This window comes from Odocoileus virginianus, chromosome 10 (assembly GCF_023699985.2).
Source record: "Odocoileus virginianus isolate 20LAN1187 ecotype Illinois chromosome 10, Ovbor_1.2, whole genome shotgun sequence".
Lineage (NCBI taxonomy): Eukaryota > Metazoa > Chordata > Mammalia > Artiodactyla > Cervidae > Odocoileus > Odocoileus virginianus.
Window position 1 is genome coordinate 44,646,849 of NC_069683.1, and position 23,356 is coordinate 44,670,204.

General features: G+C 49.8%; 1 protein-coding gene across 6 annotated transcripts in view; it reads right to left on the reverse strand.

Annotated features, from left to right (window-relative positions):
- Nucleotides 1–23,356, reverse strand: part of GRIK4 (glutamate ionotropic receptor kainate type subunit 4) — a 491,778-nt gene that overhangs the window by 151,158 nt on the left and 317,264 nt on the right. For all 6 annotated transcript variants that reach the window (XM_070473470.1, XM_070473471.1, XM_070473469.1 and 3 more), the window contains 4 exons: nucleotides 21,412–21,509; nucleotides 16,666–16,831; nucleotides 6,328–6,506; nucleotides 1,902–1,955 (listed from right to left, as the gene is read on the reverse strand). In XM_070473470.1, the coding sequence (XP_070329571.1) occupies nucleotides 1,902–1,955; nucleotides 6,328–6,506; nucleotides 16,666–16,831; nucleotides 21,412–21,509 (497 nt within the window). The remainder of the gene's footprint in view (nucleotides 1–1,901; nucleotides 1,956–6,327; nucleotides 6,507–16,665; nucleotides 16,832–21,411; nucleotides 21,510–23,356) is intronic.

The following is a 23,356-nucleotide window of genomic DNA, read 5'->3' on the forward strand; positions in this document are numbered from 1 at the left end:
CATCCGCTCACCACCAACTAAGAGAAAGTCCCTGCAGGAACAAAGACTCAGCACACTTTCTAAAAAACATTTTAAAAAGTATATCTGGATAAAGGGGATACTTAAATGATTTGGATATCTCATGCATTTATGAAATAAATAAACATATAATAATTAAACCTCTTCTCTGAATGACTGTTTATAACAGCTCTACCTGTAATAGCCCCAAACTGGAAACAACTAAAATGTCTCTCTATAGGTGGATGATTAAGTAAACAGGTACATCCACAGCAAGAAATATGACTCAGCAAAAATAAAGGGCAAACTATTGATTCATACAACTTTGATGGATCCTGAGGGCAATACACTGAGTGAAAAAAATTTAACCTCAAAGGTCATCTACTCATGATTGTATTTACATAACAGTAGAAAAGTTAGGCAAAGCTACGGTTTTTCCAGTAGTCATGAACAGATGTGAGAGCTGGACCCTAAAGAAGGCAGAGCACGGAAGAATCAATGCTTTCAAACTATGGTGCTGGAGAAGACTCTGGAGAGTCCTTGGACTGCAAGGAGATCAAACCTGTCAGTCTTAAAGGAAATCAACCCTGAATATTCATTGAAAAGACTGTTGCTGAAGCTGAAGCTTCAGTAGTTTGGCTACCTGATGCGAAGAGCCAACTCATCAGTAAAGACCTTGATGCCAGGAAAGATTGTAGGCAAAAGGAGAAGGGGGCGGCAGAGGATGAAATGGTTAGATAGCATCACTGACTCAATGGACATGAGTTTGAGCAAACTCTGGGAGATGGTGAAGGACAAGGGAAACTGGCATGCTGCAGTCCATGGGGTCGCAAAGATTTACACACAACTTAGCAACTGAACAACAACAACAACAAAACTTAGAAATAGAGAACAGATTAGCAGTTATTAGAGATCCGGGCTGGTGGGAAGAAGGAACGTGGATGTGACTATAAAGTAGCAGCGAGATCTCTGTGCTAATGAAATGGTTTTTTTCCTGATTGTAGTAGGAGTTACACACATCTACATATGTCTTAACAGACTTGGTATCTTGATATCCAGGTTTTGACATTGTACTGTAATAAGGTAAGATATAGCCACTGCGGAAAACTGGGTTAAGTTACATGGTACCCCTCTGTATTACCTTTGTGACTTTCTGTGAATCTATAATTATCTCAAAATAAAAAGTTATAATGTTTTTAAACCTGTTCTCTGAGGTTCTTTCTACTGAGTAATTGAGAATGTGTATATTTCACAACGTTTCACATGTCTTAATGCTTTACAATGTCAAAATATACACAGATTAAACTACATCATTTCAAAATGATAGCAATTCCACAACGTAGCTGTCCTAATACCCATTTTACAGACAAGGAAGCAAGGCTCAGTGCTTGTTTAAGGGGCACACAGCTGGTATGTGGCAAAACTAGAGCTCCAACTTGACTCAATAAAATTTCTATAGGTCTGTCTTCTAGGCTGCAAAAGAAGGGAATTTGAAAAAACTGGTCCCTGAAGGTGTATCAGTTATAACACCTTTCACCTAGGACAGGCGTAATTTTTGCGCTCTAGTGTTCCTAATTCTAAGCCAGCCAGCATAAGGGTCTGGCAACGTAGCAGCTGGACTGCCAGCCTGTAACTGGACCTATAGAGGAGACGCAACCATCAGAGGGGTCAGCTGCGGTATCTGAGTGGAGGTATTAGATTCTTCTAGGCTAAGAATTGTTAGGAAAAGAGTCCTGGGGCTCCTGGGTTTCCATGTTTCAAATGCCCTGCTTCTCTGGCTGGCGTCTGCTCCTCTGTTCCATTTGCCCTACTGCCCATCTCCAGGGCTTCACTCTGTCACACCCCACTGACCCTAATTAATGATACTCTCTATGCCAAAGAGGTGAGCTGTGAAAATGTCTTACCAGATTAGTGAAGATGTATGTGTAATAGGCTGACACCATCCCTAGTTCCGCTGCCTGCAAAGGGAAGAGAAGGAGATTAGAGCAGAAAACAAAAAACCCACTGGAAGTGCATGACTAGGGAGGGCTCCAAGTGTCTGCCCCTGGTCTGGCTCCCCACCGGCAGAGTAGAACGTCTTGACTGATTGGTTCCTACACCACCCTCAACCTTGGAGGATGGAGCACAGAAACCCTGGCCTCTAGAGTAGGGTCTCTCTCCCTCCAGCCCACGCCCCCCCCCCACAGTGATACTCATGGTACCTGATATTCTGATGTGTACACATTCCCACGGATATAACTGGGGATTATGGAAACCAAAGTGACTTTCCGGGAAATGAAACAAATAACAAAAGACTATAAGAATAATTTCCATAACCATTAACAATACCGATGGCTAACACTGACTCCCTGTTTAGTCCGCAGCGAGCACCGGACAGCATTTGGCTTGGGTTCACTCTTACTCGTCCACCACTCCCACCCCCTTTGACAGCTGAGGAAACTGAAGCACCAAAGGCTGTGTAGCTTGTCCAGGAGATCACACATCTCATACACAGAAAAGATGAAATTAAAGCCAGGAAGCCTAACACTCCCCTTGGAGAACTATGATATTGATGGAATTGCTGACACACTTCTCTTAGGAGCCAAGGCATGGACAGGAAAGTGGTGGCTTGTAGGCAATTCCCAAATTAACTCCACCCTCGTCAGGGTGAGAGTGAGTATGCCTCATAGGCATATTCTTCAGTCTGCAGTGATGCTGGAAAGAGGTGACTCATTGCATACTGTGGTCCTCTGTTGGTAGTGAGGAGCAAGTTGCTTGTGATGTACCCTTGCTGATGGTGCACCAGGGAGCCTCAGCCCACGGTTGGGAGCTGCTAGATCAGATGGGCCTCCTTTTGTCTGATCTTTGCAGCATCATAAATACCTCTATAAGCAACCTTCCGTGCCATGTGCCTGGCTTGGAGTGTGACAGGTGCTATAGAAGCCGACAAGGAGATCATGGAAATAATGAGCCCGACTCTCCCCAGGGCCCCCATCCCTCCTGACAGTCGGTTAGATCTTCATCACGGAGCCTGCAGCCCTGGGCCACTAGGAAACCACTTTTGTCATGACTGTTGAGGTGCATGGGGGTGGGGGGGGCAGTAAACAAAGTCAGGGATGATTGCCTTCTCCCTTTATGTTGTGTTTATCTCCCCAGGGATTCCAATAACTGTGTGAGCATTCTCACAGGCTCCTTGAAGGACAAGCTGGGGTAATTATTAGGTTGGTTGGCCAAAAAGTTTGTTCAGGTTTTCCAAGTTACTGAAAAACCCAGACAAACTTTTTGGCCAGCCCAATATATCACCACCATCCCTATAAGAAATTGAGGCAACTGGGGCAAGATTACAAGGGGTCATGATGGAGCTCAAGGCCTCTCCTTCCTCTAGCAAAGTTACAGTGATGCCTCCACTTCTGGGGAGGAGGGCATGGTGCTCACCTCCACCTCTTCACCCACCCCTCAGATTATTCCTATAATAATGCCCTTGCCTCTCACCAATGCCTAGGCTGATGGGAGCCCCCTGGTTCCAGGGATGGGTTGGGGGCAGGGGGCTGAGAAAGGGCACTGTTGGATGGTTAAAACCCACTTTGTGAAATCTGCTGTCCTAAAGATAAAACACAAGAGATCCTTGGTTTTTAAGACCTGAATTCTGGGTAAACATGGAATTCGTTGCTGGAACAGCCGCTCAATAAAGTAGGGGATTACGCTGAAAATCCTCCTGAAATCAAGAGACAGTGGAGTGCTGCCAAGCTCTGAGGCCAGGCTCACGAGTGCACAGCGAGACTCCCAGAAGATCCGGGCGCCCTCTGATTGTACTGCTTCCCACGCTGAGTCTATCTTCCCTCAAGGCCGGGTTGTAACCTCATGAAGGAGCAGCCTGGAGCTTCAGGGAAACATGGGGATTGAGTCCAGGATGGATACAAGGTCAGCCTGCTGGGGCTTCTAGGAATTCAAATGGGGACAAACTTTCCCAAAACCTCACTGCTCATTGATGAGTTTGGTTCCAAGGTTACATGGGCTGGGGCTAATTGATGACCTCAGGAAAGCCTGCTACTGGCCACCCAGCAGAACCATTTGCTAATAATAGTCATTATAAGGGAATTTCTTTCAAATGCACAGCCATAAAAAAGAAATTAAAAGCGTTTTTAATGAAAATACCCAGTACTGGCAAGGGTGCTATAAGACACCTATACGCCACTGGTGGGAGTGTAAATCCTTACAGACTTTCTAAAAAGGCAAGCTGGCAAATCATATCAAAATCCTTAAAAGCATGCATACCTTTAACTCAGTAATTCCACTCCTAGAAATTTATGCTCTGAAAATATTCATGAATGTGCATAAAGATTTATGTACAAAGATGTGCATTCCAGCATTATTTATTACAGCAAAGATTGAAAACAACCTGTATCTCTCAACAATAAAGAGATGGTTAAATAAATTATGGTACATCCATATGATAAGAAATGATGCAGTCATTTAAATATTTGTAGAAAAATATGTCATGACATGAGAAAAAAAATGCATGGCGTATAATTAAGTTGAAAAAAAAAAACCAGTTCCAGAAGAGTATGTGCAGGGTGTAATAATTTTTTAAAAGGAAAAAAAATGTGTCTCTAAGGGCAGAAAGGCTAGATATCAAAATTTCATAGTGGTTCTCTCTCGGTGATGAAATTGTGAATGATTTTTATTTTTTTCCTATGGGCTTTTCTGTACTTTCTGAGATTTCAACAATGAACTAGACATATTTTTTAAAAGGGAGGGAAGCAACCACATATGTTGGGAGCCTGGAAATACTCCTGGGCAAGGACTGACCCCCAAAGGCTTCCACCTGGGGGCTGTCCAGGCAGGAATCAGCTACTGCAGGGGAAACACATTCTGATCTGCCCTTGGCAGGGGGACTGAGGGACATCTATCTTGCTCCCTACTGCTCAGTCCTCCCCACCCTCCTGAGAACTCCTCGCCTTCATCTCCCATGCCCTGAAACTTAAAGGAGCTCTTCCATCCTTGATGACTTCATTGATCACAGCTCCGGACACAAGAGAAGAAAGAGAAAGAGAAAAACTGTGTGTTGGAGTGTGTGTTTGTGAGTTGGGTATACCCACACAGACAGACGTGGGTTTGGAGCTGCAGAAAATTACTATAGCAACAGGCTGAAGGGACGGCCCTCAGTATTCAGAGAAATTTCATTCAAATCTCTTATTAATTCTGAGACAAAACTAGCTGGGGTGGGGAGGCGAGGAGACAGCAAGGGAGGGAGAGGAAGAGAGAATCATCCTGTGTCTGCTGGGCTCCTTGCGGCCCTGCCGAGGTTAATGAGGAACCTCACTCCCCCAGTGGAAGACGTTGGGCTGCACTTAAATGTGCAATTAAAACGGCACTAGAGGAGACCATGAGCCCAGAGAGGCTGGGGCTGCTGCCGGAGCCAGGGTGGAGCCTGGCAGGGTCCACTCTGTCTGGGTTGCTTGCTTAGCCCAGACGCCAGCCCAGGACACAGTCCCAGTGGGCCCAAGGATGCCCAGATGATCGAAGCTGTTTGTCCAGCATGGACCCCCAGGCACTGGCTTTTCTCCCTCTGTCTCTGTCTCTGTGTGTGTGTCTGCCTCTGTCTCTGTCTCTGTGTGTGTCTCTGCCTCTGTCTCTCTCTCTTGGATAGGCCTCCCTCAGAGAGTTCCAGTTTCCATGTGTATACATTGATTCAGAGGCTGGTGTCTGTGTCCCCAGGAGCGGGTGGGGAGCGGGGGAGAAATGGACTGATTTCCTGTGAAGAGAACTGAGGCAGGCTCTGCGCTGCTCCTCACAGGGCTGGCCTTGGACAAAGCTGCTCATCTCTCAGGCTCTCAGCTTCTTCCGGATGCTATCATGTCCACCTCGTGTGGTCACGGAGAGGATTACATTGAAAAATGGCACGGCAGCACTCAGTAAATGATAGAACACGTGTAAAGATTACACTCAGGGCTGGTATTCAGTAATACACACGGATGAGACAGCCCTGGCTGTCAGAATATGGAGATGCCTCTACTTGGCTTGGCAGATAGCCTCAGCCCCCAAGTAGCCCGCTTGCCCCTGCTAGGAACCCCTGGACCACAGAGCCCCTGGCAGATCTAGGTGTGGCCAATGTCTCAGCCCTGTTGCACGGAGAGTTAAATGCTGTGACGTTGCATCATCCTACTTTTCCCCCTTAGCTTTCAGGAGCTGTTCACTGAAACTGAAGCACACGTCGGGGTCAGAGGTCTAGTCCAGGGCTCCTTCATCATCTGCCCGGGGGGACACCCAGGGCAAGAAGGGAGCAGAGTGTCAGCTCAGAGGTAGGGGGATGCTCGGCGTCCACCAGCACCCACCCGGCCCGGCGCCCACCTTCAGGAGGATGGTGTGGGACATGGAGGCGTTGGCATGGATGATGATGGTGGCGGTCTTGTCGTCCCGGATCTCCTTGAGGAGCGGGGTGGGGTCCCTGGCGTCATCCAGCATCCGGACCGAGAGTGTGTCCTTGGAGATAAGGAATTGCCGGAGGAGCTTCTCTAGGTTTAAAAGGCCTGGAGGGGAAGAGAGGACGAAGCTCCTGAGGGTCCATGGTGCTGCCTTGGGAGACAGGGGAGCCAAAGCCAGAAAACTCGGGAGGGAGGCAGGGTCCTGGGTCTGGCATCAAGTGGTTAAGCTGGAGCATTGCACATGGTGAACCCTCATAAATGTTACATCCAGCTTTTATTTCCATGGTGGAGGTCAGGGAGCAGTTCCCTCCAGGTCACAAGGCCCAAAAAACAGATCTAGCAAAACGCTTTGAACTCCTCAGAGCACAGGAGCTGCTCTGAGACAAGGTATTGTTATGATTATGAAAGAACAGGTTTTGAACTGCACCCCAGCAGGCAGTCAGGTGGACCCAGAACAACTGGGGATCCTGAGCTAAGGACTTTGCCCGGCCCTTGCTATTCGCTACCAAGCACGTGGGAGAAGGGATTGCAGATGGATGTCACCAAGACACATGGGTCTTAAACGACATCTCTGAAAAAGCAGGCCAGGAGGAGGGTGTATGCATAGGTAGGGGTCTCCTGGGAAGGCAGTGGTCCCAATTCCAATGGAAAGAGACCTACAGGCATCTGCTCCCCAAAGCCAATCAATGACAAGAGTAACATACATTGAATTCTTATTGCATTCCAGGTAATGGGCTAAACATTTTAACGGCTCATCTCATTTAAGTCCTCCCAAGATTGTACAGAGTATTCCAATCACAGGAGGCAGGAGAGGAGGAACTCTCCAGACACTGTCACCACACACAGTGGATGGCCCGGGGAGGGATGCTCTCTAACCAGTCAAAGAGCCCGGTGCTCTGGTGTCTGTACTGGTTAAAGGAATATTACATGCAGGGAGGTCATGAATGTGACTCTGAAGAAGCCTCTTCTCTTGCAGGTTGAACCCCCTCCTGATCCTTGAGGACCAAAAGGTAAGATAAGGGGGCATCTGAAGAGCATTGTAGGGACTTCCTTGGTGGTCCAGTGGCTAAGATTCCACACTCCCAGTGCAGGGGGCCTGGGTTCCCTCCCTGGCTGGAGAACTAGATCTCATTTGCTGCAACTAAGGATTCGCAAGCTGCAATCAAAGGTCCTACATGCTGCAACAAAGATCAGAGATCCCCAGTGCCATAACGAAGACCCAGCACAGCCAAGTAAATAAATATTAAAGAAAAAAAAATACAGAGCATTGTACCACCTTCCTCATTTTGTAGAGAAATGACAGGATGTGCCCAGGAAAAGAGCTGGGACCAGAATTCCCATTTCCTTGTCTCCATCCCGTCCTCTTCCCTGAGTCCAGACTTCCTCTTAGGATAAGACACACCAGGAGCAGCAGGCACAGAACCCCGGGAGGCGTGGGTGCACATGTCTCAGGACTTGGGGGCGAAAGCCTCGGTGTGCTGTGTGAAGGGAGAGGGAGCAGGGTGGAGGGAGCTAGGGAGCAGGGTGGGCCTGGCGTCATGGAGACCAGAGCCCTGGAAGGTGGGGCCAATCCCTAACTCCCACCCCCACCCTGGGTCCTGAAAAAGTGGCCCAAGGAACGAGGGGCCGCAGTAGGGGTGGAGAAGCCCCTAGAAGGCTTGTCCTTCACAAAGAGGTTTCAGAAACACAAGCTGTGCAAGCCCAGAGTCGAGTTGGTTTTCCCTTCCTTTCCAAACAGGCCTCAGCGGAGGCTTGTTAGACCCCCTGCTGCTGTCTGCGGCCCTCACAGCTCCACACCACCACCCTCCATCCAGAAGGGCACCAAAGCTGCCGGGGCTCTTCCTGCCAACTTGGATGCAGATCTGGATTCAAGCTCAGGGTCAACTGTCGCTAGCTGTGTGACCTTGAGAACTGTCTAACCTCTTCAAGTCTCAATCTTCATCTGCAAAACGGGCATAACAGGTGAGAACTCACTGAGATCCTATGTGAAGGCAGGCTGGGAGCTGGCATGCATGGAATCCACATTGCTTCTCTTGTATCTACTCATTCCCATAAGAACACAAAGGTCAGGAATGGCGGCTTAGTGAGGCAGAAGAAGAGGGAGAAGGTACTCGTCTGTTCATCCAACACTCACTGTCCTGTGCCAGGCACTGGGCTGACAAGACGCCAGCAGAGAAGATGGGTCAGGTGCAGACCCTGCCCTCCAGGGTCTCAGAGGCCAGGAACTGGTAGCTAAGTGTGTGCCTGCATGCTCAGTCACTCAGTTGTGTCCAACTCTTTGCAGTCCAACGCTACCCTATGGACCATAGCCCTCCAGGTTCCTCTCCATGGGGTTCTCTAAGCAAGAACACTGGAGTGGGTGGGACATGCCCTTCTTTAGGGGATCTTCCCAACCCAGGGATCGAACCCACATCTCTTATGTCTCTTGCACTGGCAGGTGGGTTCTTTATCACTAGTGCCACCTTGGGAAGCCCCAGCTAAGTGTATAGCAAAGTTCAAATCATATCCCCAGTACTGTGTATAAAATAGATAATAAGGACCTACAGTACAGCATGGGGAACTCCACTCAATACTCTATAAAGACCTATATGGGGAAAGAATCTAAAAGAAGAATGACCATATAGATATGTATATATCATCCACTTTGCTATATACCTGAAACTAACACAACATTGGAAATCAACTATATTCCAATAAAATTTTTTTTAAAGCCCCAAATCGTATCCCTATTTTGTTTGGTGGCCTAAAAATCTGGTTTCTATGGGGCAACTGCATTTCATCCTATAAGTAAAATGCAAAGCATATTCACATCATCACAGAGATGTTGTGAAAAGCAAAATTGCACTGAGACAAAGGTCTGAGTACCTGATCAAAAGGCTGCTGAAGTCTTGGCCAGCTCCTTGGCTCAAGGAAAGATTTGTCCTCAGGACACGCTTTAGGGGAGCAGCTGGAGGTAGGAGCAAGGGAGGGGTAGTGAGGGTAAACTCCCCACTGGGCCTGGAGTGCAGCAGGGAGAACCTTTGGAGTTCAACTGGGAGAGGCCAAATGCCCTGGGATCCTTCAGATGGGCGATGAAACTCAGCGGGATGAGACGGAAGACGGGAGCGACAGTACTGTTGCACATGGCGTGGAGCAGCCTGGAAATGCAGCCCAGGGACCCTGCATCCTTTGAAAGCCGGCACGTGCACTGAGCTCCCGGGGGAAAAAGGGCCCCTAGGGGCCAGGAAAACCGGGGACCCTGCTCCCATCAATGCCCACGGGCCCCACCCCACTGCCCTTTAAACAAGCAGCAGCATCTCATCCAACACTGTTTGCCCGGAGGCAGGGGAGAAGGGCGGCGAGTCCCTGGGAGGTCCGCCACCTCCCCCAGCTTCTCCTAGGAGTCCCTTCCCTTCCCAGGCTGCGCCGAGCTTGAAGTAGCAAGAAGAGCACAAGGTCAGCTGCCTCGAATCCCAGCTCTGGCACCACCAGGTTAGCGGGTAGGGGCCACTCCCTCTGCCCCCTGCCCCTCTGTGTGTGCCCATCCATGGGGTATGGGAAATGACTACCTTACAGGGGGAGTCAAGTGAGAGATCAGTGACTGTCACCTGGAAGGTGCCTCACGAAGCTGGTTTTCATCCACCCTCCCCCACTACTTCACATCCTAACTGTCCTTCACCCCGTCCCCTCCCCCCAAAACCCTCTCTCCGATCTCCAGCCCCCACCTTCCCCTTCTCTCTCCTTCAACTTGTTCAGGATTTATTATCCAATTCGCAGGATACAGCCCTTGGTTATAAACCATAAGAAACATTTGATAGCATATGCTTACGCGTATATGCATATATTACAACAGATAACATGTAGTCTAATTATTTCACAGCATTGGGTAGGGATCCTATTTCAGACTCCGCAGCTCAGCCCCAGTGAGAGGCAGGGTGCACAGTGCTTGCTGGTGGAACGAGTGGAGACTGTGAGAGAGGAGACTCTCTCCTGAGAAGTCAAGGGAGAAGCAGTGCCGGGTGGGAGCAGACACCATGCCCCTTGAGGAGCCGCTGAAGGAAGGGGTGCCTGGCCTGAGGCAGAGGGAAGGGGCTGTCACAAGACAGGCTTGCTCTGGACTTATAGTCAAGGACTACCCCCAGGAACAGTGAATGGATGGAAGTCACAGGGGGCTGCACTTGGCTCAATGTAAGGAAGAAACTCTGCTGGAGCTCTCTAAAGAGACAGTGGCCTACATCGTGAGGGAGCGACTTCCCCATGGCTAGAGGTAATCAAGGAAAGACTGAAGCCCCACTTGAGGATGGTTGTAGAGGAAATTAAATCAGTGGTTGGAAAGTTGAACTACAAAGATGTTGGTGCCTTTCTAGCCCAGAGATTCTTTATGAATTAGAAAAGGATCCTTTTCTTTTTTAATTTAATTCTAGGAAGTGGAAAACATCTGCAGAAGAGGAAGGGTGGTTTAGTTACATTAAGCATGTCAGGAGTTTTTCAATACAGTCTGCCATTTCCAATTGTTGTTTACCTTACCTCTACCTGTTTAATGGAACCAACTGTAGTGTGTTAGTCACTCAGTCATGTCCGACTCTTTACGATCGCATGGACTGTAGCCTGCCAGGCTCCTCTGTCCATGGGATTCTCCAGGCAAGAATACTGGAGTGGGTATCCATGCCCTCCTCCAGGGGATCTTCCCGACCCAGGGATGGAATCTGGGTCTCCTGCACTGCAAGCAGATTCTTTACCATCTGTGCCACTAGGAACCACTTAATGGAACTAAGGCATTTGTCAAAGGCAGCTGCCACCAGAAGGGTTCAAAGCTGCTCTCTCCCCAGCTTCCCCTCCAGCTCCACCCTGAACCCCGTATCCTGTGGGTCCCTTAGCCTAGCAGCGGGTCTAGCTGCCAAGTCCAAGGCTGAGAGGGGACCTGGGGAACCTATTAGTATTGCTCAGGATGCGATGGGATGGATCGATGTGAAAGCCAGCAGACTGGCTGTTCCAGGAAGAAAGAGGGAGGCTGGCTTCTGAGACTGGGAGATGGGGCAGCAGACGAATGGGCAGGTTGAGAAAGGCACAGCCGGGGTTGGATGGGACTGCAGGACAAGGACACAAAGAGCTAAGTGATGGGTCTGCCAGGGACACAGAGGATGCTTGTATCCACAAGTGGGAATAAGTGATCATTTCCCTCTCTACTGGCTGATCCCCTGGGCTTCAGGCTTTGATCCTAGAAGATCGTAACATTCCCGGCTGGTCAAAGTGTTAGTCGCTCAGTCGTGTCTGACTCTTTGTGACCCCATGAACTGTAGCCTGCCAGGCTCCTTTGTCCATGGGATTCTCCAGGTAAGAATACTGGAGTGGGTAGCCATTCCCTTCTGGGGAATCCAGAGGGTCTTCCTGACCCAGGGAACAAACCTGGGTCTCCTGCATTGCAGGCAGACACTTTACCAGCTGAACCACCAGGGAAGCCCATTCTCACTTTCACTTTAAACTCTTGCGAGCGGCAGCGGATATAACATCGACTAGAGGATGGTGGTGAGGATACAGGGAGGTGATGAACCCACCACTCTGCCCAGAGCACCAAAACCTGGTGCATGGCCACTCCCCTCCCCCTGACAGGTGAACGTGCCTCAGCTGTGCTGTCTTCATGCCCTAGATTTCCAGGGAGCAGATTCTGATGGAGCGAGAGGGATGAGGGTCCGAGGTGTCCCGAAAGGGGCAGGGGCATGGAACAAGTTCAAATGCTTAAATAGTGGGCTTATTTTACCCACCTTTCAGTTTTGTCCCATCCCACACCTAGACCTGGCCCCAAGAAAAGACAGAAAGGGTGAGACCATGGGGGTCAGAGGAGGAGACAGAGAGGGGATGGAGGCTTCTTGCTCCCAGGAGGACCATCTGCTGCCCTGCTTGGCCATCCAGGCTGCCCCCTTCTCTGACAGCAAGGATGGAAAACCTCACCAGGGGACTCCCCTCAGTTTCTCCAGGGTGTTTGTTTGATTGGGTTAGTTCTGTGTTGTTTTGTTGCTGTTGTTTTTTAATTTTCTTGGCCGCACTGCACGGCATGTGGGATCTTAGTTCTCTGGTCAAGGATTGAACCCTGAGCCTCCTGCAGTGGATGGAGATGCAGAGTCTTAAACACTGGAACCCCAGGGAAGTCCCTGTTTGTTTATTAATTGCTGGGGCCCAGCAGGCATCTCTGACCTGAGACCTGCTTTTGTTGTTTCCTAAGCTTCTTCACATACTGTGGATTTATCCCCACAATGGCCCAGAAAGCAGGTATCATCATTATTCCTGGGTAGAGACCAAACAGGTCAGCCCAGGTGGCTCAGCGGTAAAGAATCCACCTGCAATGCAGGAGCTGCAGGAGACAAGGGTTCGGTCCCTGGGTTGGGAAGTTCCCCTGGAGCAGGAAATGGCAACCCACTCCAGTATTCTTGGCTGGAGAATCCCATGGACAGAGGAGCCTGGTGGGTTACAGTCCAGAGGGTCCCAAAGAGCCGGATACAACTGAACACGAATGCACTGCACACAGAGACTAAAGTCTGAAACAGGAGAGATGCAGGGCAGAGCTCAGAACCCACAGGCCGAGCAAGGTCCAAACCCAGGCTTCTGATTCTGGGTTACAGAGGTGGTACATAAGTGGCAGAGGGTGTAGGGGCCCAGAACTTGTAGCCACACACACAAAAAAGGACATTAAAATACTTAGAAAGGCCAAAGCAAGCACAAAAAACAAACAAACAAAAAGATGATTTGAACTATGTATAGCAACACCAGGAAAATGCACAGCATATTATGCTTGTGACCATGAAGAGTCAACCCAGAACATTCATTGGAAGAACTGATGCTGAAGCTGAAGCTCCAATACTCTGGCCACCTGATGCAAAGAACCGACTCATTGGAAAAGACCCTGATGCTGGGAAAGACTGAGGGCAGGAGGAGAAGAGGGTGACAGAGGATGAGATTATTGGATGGCATCACCGACTCAACAGACATGAGTTTGAGCAAATTCTGGGAGATAGTGAAGGACAGGAAAACCTAGCGTGCTACAGTCTATGGGATCGCAAAGAGTCGGACACAACTTAACAACTGAACTGAACTGAATGAAGAGTCTCTGGGTCCAGGCTGAGGGTCTCAAAAGGTAACTCTGCGGCAGGGCTGGGAGATCTCACCAAAGGGGACTCAGGGACCACGGTGGGGAACCCCAACTTTTGTTGAAAGTCTCCTAACAGCAAACTCCCCCAACCCTGTGGGGGTGACGGGGACAGCCATGCCTGGGCTCCTCACCTTGCCTCCCTCAAGCTCACTAGCACTAGATACTTGCAGATGTTCTGATTTTTTTTCCCATTAAAGAAAAATAATGCAATCCACAATACAACTGTACTTGGTCCAAAACCTGCTTATTAAAAATCTACTTTGGGGAAGAAGGAGCGTAAGCGGCATGATTCCCCAGGGAATGATCTCTGTTATGCCTAATTTTGACGCTAGGAAAACAGAATTAGATTCCTGTTCCTAATTTGACTTGCAGCGTCTCTCGGCCCTGCATTAATAAGGGAGATGGAAGAGTGTCTCCTCCCAAGCTCTGAGCTGCGTTTCCCTTCAGCCCCTCATTTCTTCATCCTTTGATTAGATTTTTAATCCTCTTTGCCCTTGAACTTCTGCTCTGCCCCACTTTCCTTCCGCCTCTGGGAGGTGGGGCCAGTCACTCAGCAGACTCCGGAGATGAGTTCTTCTCCTCGGAGCAGAGGCGGCACTGTGTGGTTGATGAGTCCCGCCTGGGCTGTGGGCCGGCCTCGCCAGCACCTGAGCAGACTCATCCTCTCCAGGATTGCTGTCTGTGCTCAGCCATCTTGCACCCACTCGAGGGAGGAAGGGGCTGCACTGTTCCAGAGAGATCTCTGCCCTGCCAAGGACCACTGTGCCTGCCCTGCAGAGCCCACCCTGAGCCCTCCTGAGCCTGGCGCAGCCCAGGAGGGTGGGAGGGACCAGAGAGGAGGAAGCCCCTGCTCAGATTTGTCACGTACCAGCTGTGTGACCTTAAGTCAAATCACTTAGCAGCTCCCAGACTCTTTGCTCAGCTCGGAATGACTGAGAAAGAGGGAGGTAAAGTGGGGAAACAGAAGTGAAAGTGCTTTGCAATCTGCAAGGAACTGTTTGAATGTCAGAGAATGTCAATTCCAATGGAAAGCGCCCTGGGCTAGGAGGCAACCATATCTAGCATAGTGCTCGGCACACGGTAGGTGCTTAACCAACATCTGAGCAACTCACGTCCCCAAACCCAGTAAGAGCTGAAGCAGAGGAAACAGGGCTCAGCTTTAAAGCAAGAGGGACTGTGGCTAGACACAAGAAAGGACTTCCTGTCAGGTTGGTGAGACACTGCAACCCAGCACAGACAAGAGCTGCAGAGCAACCTTTGCCTGGCCATATTTACAGCCTGCCCTGTCCTTCAGCATCCCCGCTGGGTGCGTGGGGTAGGCCAGTTCAGTCCTGCCTGAGTGGGCTGGTGGCAGGAATTTCCCGGGGAGAATCTTTGATTCTGTTAAACCTTTCAGTGGTGTAAAGATGCCACGCGAGGAAGGCCACCTGGTGGAATGCAATGTATCCCAACTGTGTTCCATCGAATACTAGCATCCTGTGTGGGCTTTTAGATCAGCATCCTTTTGGGGGCATATGATCAAACCTATTTGGAAGATGCTGAGGTATATAGCTGTTTTGGCCACAGGACAACTCAGAGTGCCCATGGTAATGTGTGCTGAAATTCTCCATGAGGGAGAGACAGAATGAAGTGTTATCTAAACATTTCTCTCTCTTTTGGGGGCTACAAAATGCTTTGTCCACAAAACCTTATCATCTAAAGCAATGCTGTCCAACAGAACTTTTTGTGAGGACGGAAGTATTCTCCACTGCACTGTTCACACGTGGTTTTTGAGCACTTGAAGTGTGGCTAGAGAGACTAAAAAACTGGACTTTAAAGTGTATTGAATTTTAAAATGGGACATGCCAACATTTCCAAAACCTCCGAGTTGTTGAATAATTAAATAAAGCATTAAAAAAATGCATTAGGGACTTTCCTGGTGGTCTAGTGGCTAAGAACTCACCTTCCAATGCAGGGGATGCAAGTTTGATCCCTAGTTGGGGAACTAAGATCTTACACGCTGCGGGGCAACTAAGCCCGTGCCACAACTACTGAGTCTGCCCGCCACAACTACAGAGAAGCCCATGAACTGCAACTAGACAGCCTACCTGCCACAACTATGACCTGCCATAGCCAAATAAAACAATATATATATATATATATATTTGAAAAGTATGCATAACTGGGACTCAGTTACTTTGTTTCTTGGGTAGCACTGAGCAAGTACTCATTTTGTATTAAATAAATGATTGAATGTATAAGTGGGGGCAGTGAGGTGCAAAGGTCCCATAAAAAATGGGTCTGGCCCTTGGCAGGGAGGGGGCTTTTGTTTTCAGATGCTGTGGGCATTTCAGGTTGGAGGAAGGACTTACCACACCGAGCGGTTCTGAGAAGCCATAGAGGGCCGAACAGAAATGGTGCACCTTTGCCCGGGCAGCCCACCCAGACCTGCACGGTAAAACCCGCACAGGACACAGGTGCCGGGGGCTTACACTCTGGGCCCCAGTGGGAGCCAGTGGCCGGCACCTGCCTGACTGCATGCGGGTGCACAGCTGTCACGGGGAGCACACAGATGCACAGATTTGCTGGAATGTGCTGGCTTAAATTAGCTAAATCTCATAAACACTAAATTTATGTCGCAAATTGAGAGTCAGAGAAAACACATTTCTAAAACCTGCATCTGTAAGAAAAAAAAAAAAAACTTTACCAGGAATTGACCTTGAACCTTGTTCCATCAGCAAAACCTGCTCTCCAAGGAAAGAAGCTCTTCAACCCATCAAATACAAATGCATCCAATTTTATATTTTCCCTCTCTCTCTCTTTGTAGCTCCTTAACAATGAGGCTGAAAATGTGGGAATTGCATTCTCAGATGCAGAAAGTCTTGGCGGTTGGCCAGTCTCCCTGTAAACGAGCTCGTCGCTGTTCGGCCCATGCCCGGGGAGTTTCTGACAAAGGGGGACCCCTGGACTGCTCTCTCTTTCACATACACACACGGACAAACAGCCAAGGACACCCAGCAAGGCCCGAATCCTCTGGTGCCTCTAAGATCAGAGAGAGCCCTCCCCTGCGGGGTGTGGTCTCCAGCCAGGGAGGGGCAAACCAGTCGGGTTGACACAGACAGGACCTGACCGTCTGGGCGCAGCCAGCCTGGGGAAACTTACATTCTGCTTTGGCACAGATGAGGCAGGCGGTGGTGCAGTTGAAGAAGTTCAAGACCCCAGCCACAGCCACGCTGATGTCGGTGTTGCTGGGGTGGAGGTTCAGGGTTGTGAATCTCTGGAACTGGAACTTGATAAACTCCTCTGGGGCCACTTTGAAATGAGGGACCTGGGAGCAGGGGCAAAAAAAAAAAAAAAAACGGGCAACGGGGAAGATCGGAGAACAAGTGAGAGAGAAAGAAAAGAGGGACGGGTGAGATAAGGCTGCAGAGTGCAGATTCTTCCATGAGCGACCTTTGCCTGGTAAGAGATGGGGCTTGTGGGAGTCAGGGCACCCACACCATAGGAGGAAGATGAGATGGCATCTCTGACAACACTCGAGACCCAGGATGGGAAACTGTGCAGCCAGAGACCTGCATAAACAGACTGTGGACCGTGGAGCGGAGTTCTGTGACCTCAAGAAGGCAAAACAATAGGTCTTTATTTTCAGAGGAACTGCCTCCTGCTAGGCAGCGAGACAAAGGGCTCTTGAAGGCAAAATCCGTATATTATTTGTAGTTAATGAATCAGAGCAGAGATGGCAAAAAGAGAAAAATATTGCCCTGGGGACTAACCAAGGGGCCCCTTCAACCCAGCCTAGCCAACAGATGTATAAACCAGCTCCGGACAAAATTTCTAGGGTAAAGCCTGGAATGTGTTCCTCTGAAGACACATGTGAGGATGGCAAGCGCTGCACGCTGGGAAACCAACTAGAGAGCCTCTGAATGGAGCCAGGTAAATAAATACCTGCTTTGGCTTCATTAGGACAGTGTCAGGTTCCCTCTGCATCTATTACTGACATTTCCGGGAGGCACTGCCCCTGCCTTCTGCCCCTGTTCTCCCAGAAATAGATATTAACAGGCTGTGATGGCTGCTTTATTGGCGGCTTAGGCTATTGGGTAGGTAATAGGAAAGTTAAAATGTAATAAGCTGCCATCCACCTTGATTGCATTCTGTCACCCTGGTACCCAGAAGAGCTAAAGGCTGTCCGGATATCTACCAGAGATGGGGCTGAAACCTCATCCCTCAATCTCACTTAGGGTGCCCAGTGTAAGGGCCAGGTTACTATGAGCACGCATTTGAACTAATGTGAAAGTGAGTAAGACTGAGGGTAGACAGCAAGAGGAACTCCCCGATAGTAAATTGGTTGGTTCCCAGACTGGGTTATTCAGGCACGATTGCAGAAATTGTCTCTGTCTGGGCTGGCCCAAAGTCTGGGATGATGTTGACATGGTCTCTGGAAAAATCTGCTAACTTATCCTTTTACGCTTCTAGAAGAAGTCAGCCAGAGACCAGAGCTCCCCTGAGACTGGGATGAGGGGAGGGTCAAGATTTAGCAGAAACTAGGGAGAAAATTCCTGAATTCAACTAGGATTAGCCTTTTAACCATAGAGAGAAGGCAACCAATATTTTCCTGCAGAGACTGAAAAGCATAGCACTGGGAAGCGAGCCTGATGAGTAATGACAGATGTTGAAGAGTGACATTGACCTGGGGTGTGTCATAAGGGGTCTTTCTTCCCACCGATATTTTGCAACCCTTACAATCTGTCTTAAATGAATCATAAACGAACTGTGAATGGAAAAAAGTTCACAGAGGGGTAAGCTGGAGGCCAGGGCTGGGCAGGGTAGCCAGGCTGGCTCGCTCACACATTTGAGCATCGCTGTCCAAGGCCCTCCGTGTGGCCATCCAGCCTACCGGGTCCCATCAGCAGCTAACTTACCCTCCACAGAAAGCACCGTTAGTGACTCCCATGGATCTACGGATCCCAGAGATGGAGCAGGAAAAGACTCAGGAAAGTGAAGACTCAGGAGACAGAGTTTTCGAGTTTGGGTTTGCATCAGGTTCTGCTGTGTGATTTAGGGCAAACTGCTTAACCTCTCTAGGTTTCATTCACACGGAGAAACAACAGGTATTTCTTGAGCTTTGGGAGAATAAATTGAGACCCTGTGTGTGAAGCATGTACTAGCTGAGTGCCTAAGATGTGGGATAAAGGCAATGCCTTTTCTCCTTCCCTTTCCCCTTTCTTCCCAAATCTAGGAACTCCTGGACAAGCTCTTGGGGCTGTTTGTACAGGGGGCAGGGGCCGAGGGGTGTCCCTAGGAAGGGGCTGGTGGGAAGGCTCCCACAGTCCGGCATCTTAAATGCTGCTGTGGAAGCAGCCAGGCACTCTGATGGGTCCAGGTGGGGATGGCCAGACCAGACCTGCTGACTCTCTCTAGGACAGAAATCAATTGGTAATTGATCTGCAATTACAAATGCATCCTAGGACATCACCATGGAGGTGTGGATTGGGGGAAGAGGTGAGCAGCATGGAGGGGAAGGGCAGCGAGGCAGAAAGCTGTCAGCCCTGCAGGGATGTTAGCAGCATTTAAAGGGATGAACTCCTCAGTGAGGACTCCATTTCTTTTTCCTGAAGCTGAGGGGAATCAGTGTAAGGCAGTTCAGCCTCATAAAATATTAAAAGAAATGCATAATCTGAATGGAAAGGAAAGGATGCTCTGAAAGGAACATGCCCAGACAGATGAGGGGTAACTGTCTGGCAGTTCCCTGGGCAGCACAGCCTGTCTGGCTGGTCAATGGCACGGGGTCCCAGGCAGCGGGATGGGAAGATGGGTGCAACTCGGGGTCTCCGCCTCCGGCCTGAAATGCCAAGCAGGGTTAAAGGATGTGTTCACCAAGATAAAATAACCACTGAACCCCAAAAGGAAGCCATTCTGGAGTGGAGACTGGGGAGGGGGGAGATGACTTTAGGGGACAGTGATGAAAGTGCTAGGGAGGAGGGAGAGGGGAGAAAAAAAAGAGAAAGAGAGAAGACAGGAGACAATGGGTAGCTTGGCAACCTCACTTGGTGAAGATCACAGCAAGCGGGAAGTAACAGCCTGCCATAGATGTGAGCTGTTACTTGGAGCCGGTGAGAAAGATTTAAATTAAACATCAGGTCCAGCTCACGGGAGCTGAGGGCTGTGAGATGCTGGAAGGGACGGTGGGGCAGAAGCTCTTTTTTTGGCCTGGGCTGGCACAGGAGTCCTCTTTCAGGATGGCTGGGAGTAGGGATGGGGAGTATTCTGCACAAACCTTACCTCCGGCAGGAAGCTCAGTGGCTCCACCTATAGGGAGTGGTAAGAAAGACCCGTTTGCAGGACTGGGGCTGGGACCACAGGGCATTCTACTGTGCTGGTAACAGTTCTTAGAGCGGGCTCATAACACAGAGAAGATTTAATATTCTTCTCAAAGCCTTGGGGACTCACCGAGCCCTCTGATCGTAAGAGAAGTGCAGGCATCAAGGAAGCGGCTTCCAGAGAGCCTCTTGGGATGGGCAGAGGCCAGCCTGCGGCTCCACTGTCCCCGTGAGGGCAACTCACGAAGCAGGTGCCCCGTCCTGCTGTAAGAACTGGACCCTCCCAAGGCTAAAGGTTCCAGAAGTCTGAGCCTCCAGGCTCCTATAACAGGTGCAAGTCTGACCCTTCCATTCCCCAGTCCCTCTGCTCTGCCCCCTCCCCAGCTCCTGACCATCAAGTCCATCTGTCCCCAAATAACCTGTCTAGAAGTCCTTTGGAAGGCTACAGTGTCACTTTGCCATCATCTCCCAGGACTATATCTGAAGGGGAAGGACTGATTGATTCCAAGATGGACTAGGAAAGTTTCCAGCAGTAGAATCGCTGAAGGTTCCAGTTTGCTTTCTCCTTTGGGAAAAGGAGGGAGAGAGTTGTTGGAACAGGGAGCAAGCCCTCTCTCAGAAACTCATGCTCAAGCATCTTCTTTTTCTCTCTTTTACATTATTTTACTAATTAAGATTTTAATGTAGGTGTAAATAATTCTCATTTTAAAAGTTTCCATTTTCTTTTTTAGAATAAAGATTTAGTGGGCAAATACAGTCCAAAGCTTTGCCCTGTCTTTTCCCTAAGAACCAAGCATTTTTATCTCCGGGGGAATGAGAACTAGAGGGAATGGACCTAACACTTTAGAGAAATAAGCATTGGAATTGGTGAATGAAGAAGAAAGCAAAATAAAATCTCTTTTCTAGAGAACTTATGAAATAGAAGTAAGTTTTCAAACTTCATTTCAGCACTAAAATGTAGCAAGTGGAACTGTTAGTCACTCCACTGTGTCTGACTCTCTGTGACTCATGGACTATAGCCCACTAGGCTCCTCCGTCCATGGGATTCTCCAGGCAAAAATACTGGAGTGGGTTGCCAAGCCCTTCTTCAGGGGATCTTCCCGAGTCAGGGATCAAACCTGGATGTCCTGCATCGTAGGCAACTTCTTTACCGTCTGAACCACCAGGGAAGCCCCCAAATGTAGCAAGGCCTTGACCCCAAAGGCATTCCTCCCCAGAATCCCAATATCTAACCAGATATTCTGGAGCGTTCCTGTGGGGCTCAGACCTTAGCACTCTCAGCCTCCCCTGGACAACCCTCCGCGGCCTCTCCGTCTACCCTCAGCCACCAAGGGACCCCCTCTGCCCTGCCCGCCCCAGGGCCCCAAGACTCGGAAGAGCTCAGCTTGAATGCCTTGTTATGAAACTTTTCCTCTGAGTCCCCTCCATCCACACAAACCGAAAAAAGTAAGTGCCTACCAAGGCCCACTTCTTTTATTTGTATGGTTGTCATTAGTGACACCACCCGCCCTTAGGAGTCCAGGATCTCTCTGGGCTCGAGGCAAAGGCTGCCAGCCCACAGAAAGGGCCCCCACCCCGGCCCAGCACTCACCTCCTTCTCCCCACAGATGTTGCTGATGATGGAGCTGGAGGCTGGGCTGGAGGATGGTCCCAGGACAGCGACCACGCCCTTGGGGAGAATCTGACACACTGCAGCCAGCAGCAGGACAGAGGAGGGGAGCAGGAAAGGGAACAAGGCGCTCATCAGGCGGGGCATGGGCTTCAGCCTCAAGCCCTCTGATCTGCCCCTAGGGCCCCTCACCTCCCACCCACCCGCATTCTGGTCCCCCTCCCACCCTTCCAAGCCCAGCGCCTCTCCTCCCCTGGACCACTGGGCTCCTGGACATTTTTACTAGAGTTTATGGATGGTATTAAATGAGGAAATGACCTAGGTTATTTCAACACATGGCCTCCGCCAACAGGATGTATAAATTGTCTGGGCTGTCACCGCAGGACGGAAGTGCATGGTGGAAACCTGCACGTCGCTCCCCCGCCCTCCCCTGGCCTGGCCTGCAGGACGGGTGCTGGGAGCCTGGACACGGCTGCTGCAGGGGCCGAGGGCTCAGTTCACAGAACACCCAGCCGGCGTCCAATCTATTACTCCCCACCTCCCTGGAAGAGAGTCTAGAGAGGAGGAAAGGCAGACAAGCAGCGAGATGGAAGACAGTGAGGATGCTGCAGGCAGAGAGAAGAAAGTGGCTCCGTGAAGGTTAAGGGGATCAGGAGAGAGAGCAGAAGAACAAGAGAGGGTGGCAGAGAGGAGCCCCATCTTTCAATGCCACTCCCCTTTCACCCGGCCTGTAGCCTGACCCAACCCGCCCCCCCACCTTCCCTGAATCCAACAGGTGCTTTCCTGACCAACCAGCACGCTCTATGACCTTGTACCTCTCCCGGGGGAGACACCCTTCACTCCTCTCCCCTGGATGTTCACTCACTCACATGTCAAGGAGCATCTCAAATGCCACCTCTTCCTTACCCCTCCCTATCTCCTTTATGTGGAATTCATCCTCCCTGGGGCTCCAAGGCCCATGGATTGTCCCCTGGTTCTAAGACACTTGTAAATGGGTCAATTTCAGTTTGCTGTTTAGATGTGTTACTCCTTTCACTAGATTTCAAACCCCTTTAAGGCAGAGCTGAACCGTATTTATCTCTCAATCCCTATTTGACGCTTCCTTGTCTCCAGTTTTTTCTAGGTGCCTAGTTCAAGTTTGTTGAATGAATGACTGGGTGGATGAGTCACGTGGTCAGAAGAGGAGAGAATGTAAGATTTTAAAATGCTATAGATTGAGAAAGGAAGTGAGGGAAAAAGGATAAAACAGATGGACAGAGAATGTAGGACAATTCTCAAGACAAACACAGTGATATGAGAACCGAAGAGCTGCCCCTCAGATTATGCCCCATGATTCCCAGCTGTACTGTAAGACGTCCTTCCCCACAAAACTCAAAGCCTGACTCTGGACACATTTTCCTCCTACTCAACATCAAGAGTCAGGGCAGGGACTTCCCTGGTGGTCCAGTGAAGAAGAATCTGCCTGCCGGTGCAGAAGACACGGGTTCGATCCCTGGTCCAGGAAGATCCCAGATTCCCTGGGGCAACTAGGCCCATGAGCCACAACAACTGAGCCCATGCCACAAGAGGAGCCACCAGAATGAGAAGCTCGCACACCACAACTGGAGGTTAGCGCTCGTTCGCCATGACTAGAGAAAGCCTATGCACAGCGATGAAAACTCAGTGCAGCCAAAAATAAATAAACAAAAATTTAAAAAGCATCACAGCAAACTGAGGTTAAGGAATCAGCCCAAGAATCCTCGTGGAGTTAACTGCAAAGCCACACCTGCAACCTGGAAGCTCTCTCTCCTAAAGCAGAGTCCTAACCACTGGCCCACACAGCCAAGTCCTGGCTCTCATGGGGAACGGGGGTGGGTAGAGCACCAGGGTTCAAATCCTGGTGCCACGGTTTATCATACAAACAACAGATCAGTGGGGGGGGTCTCTT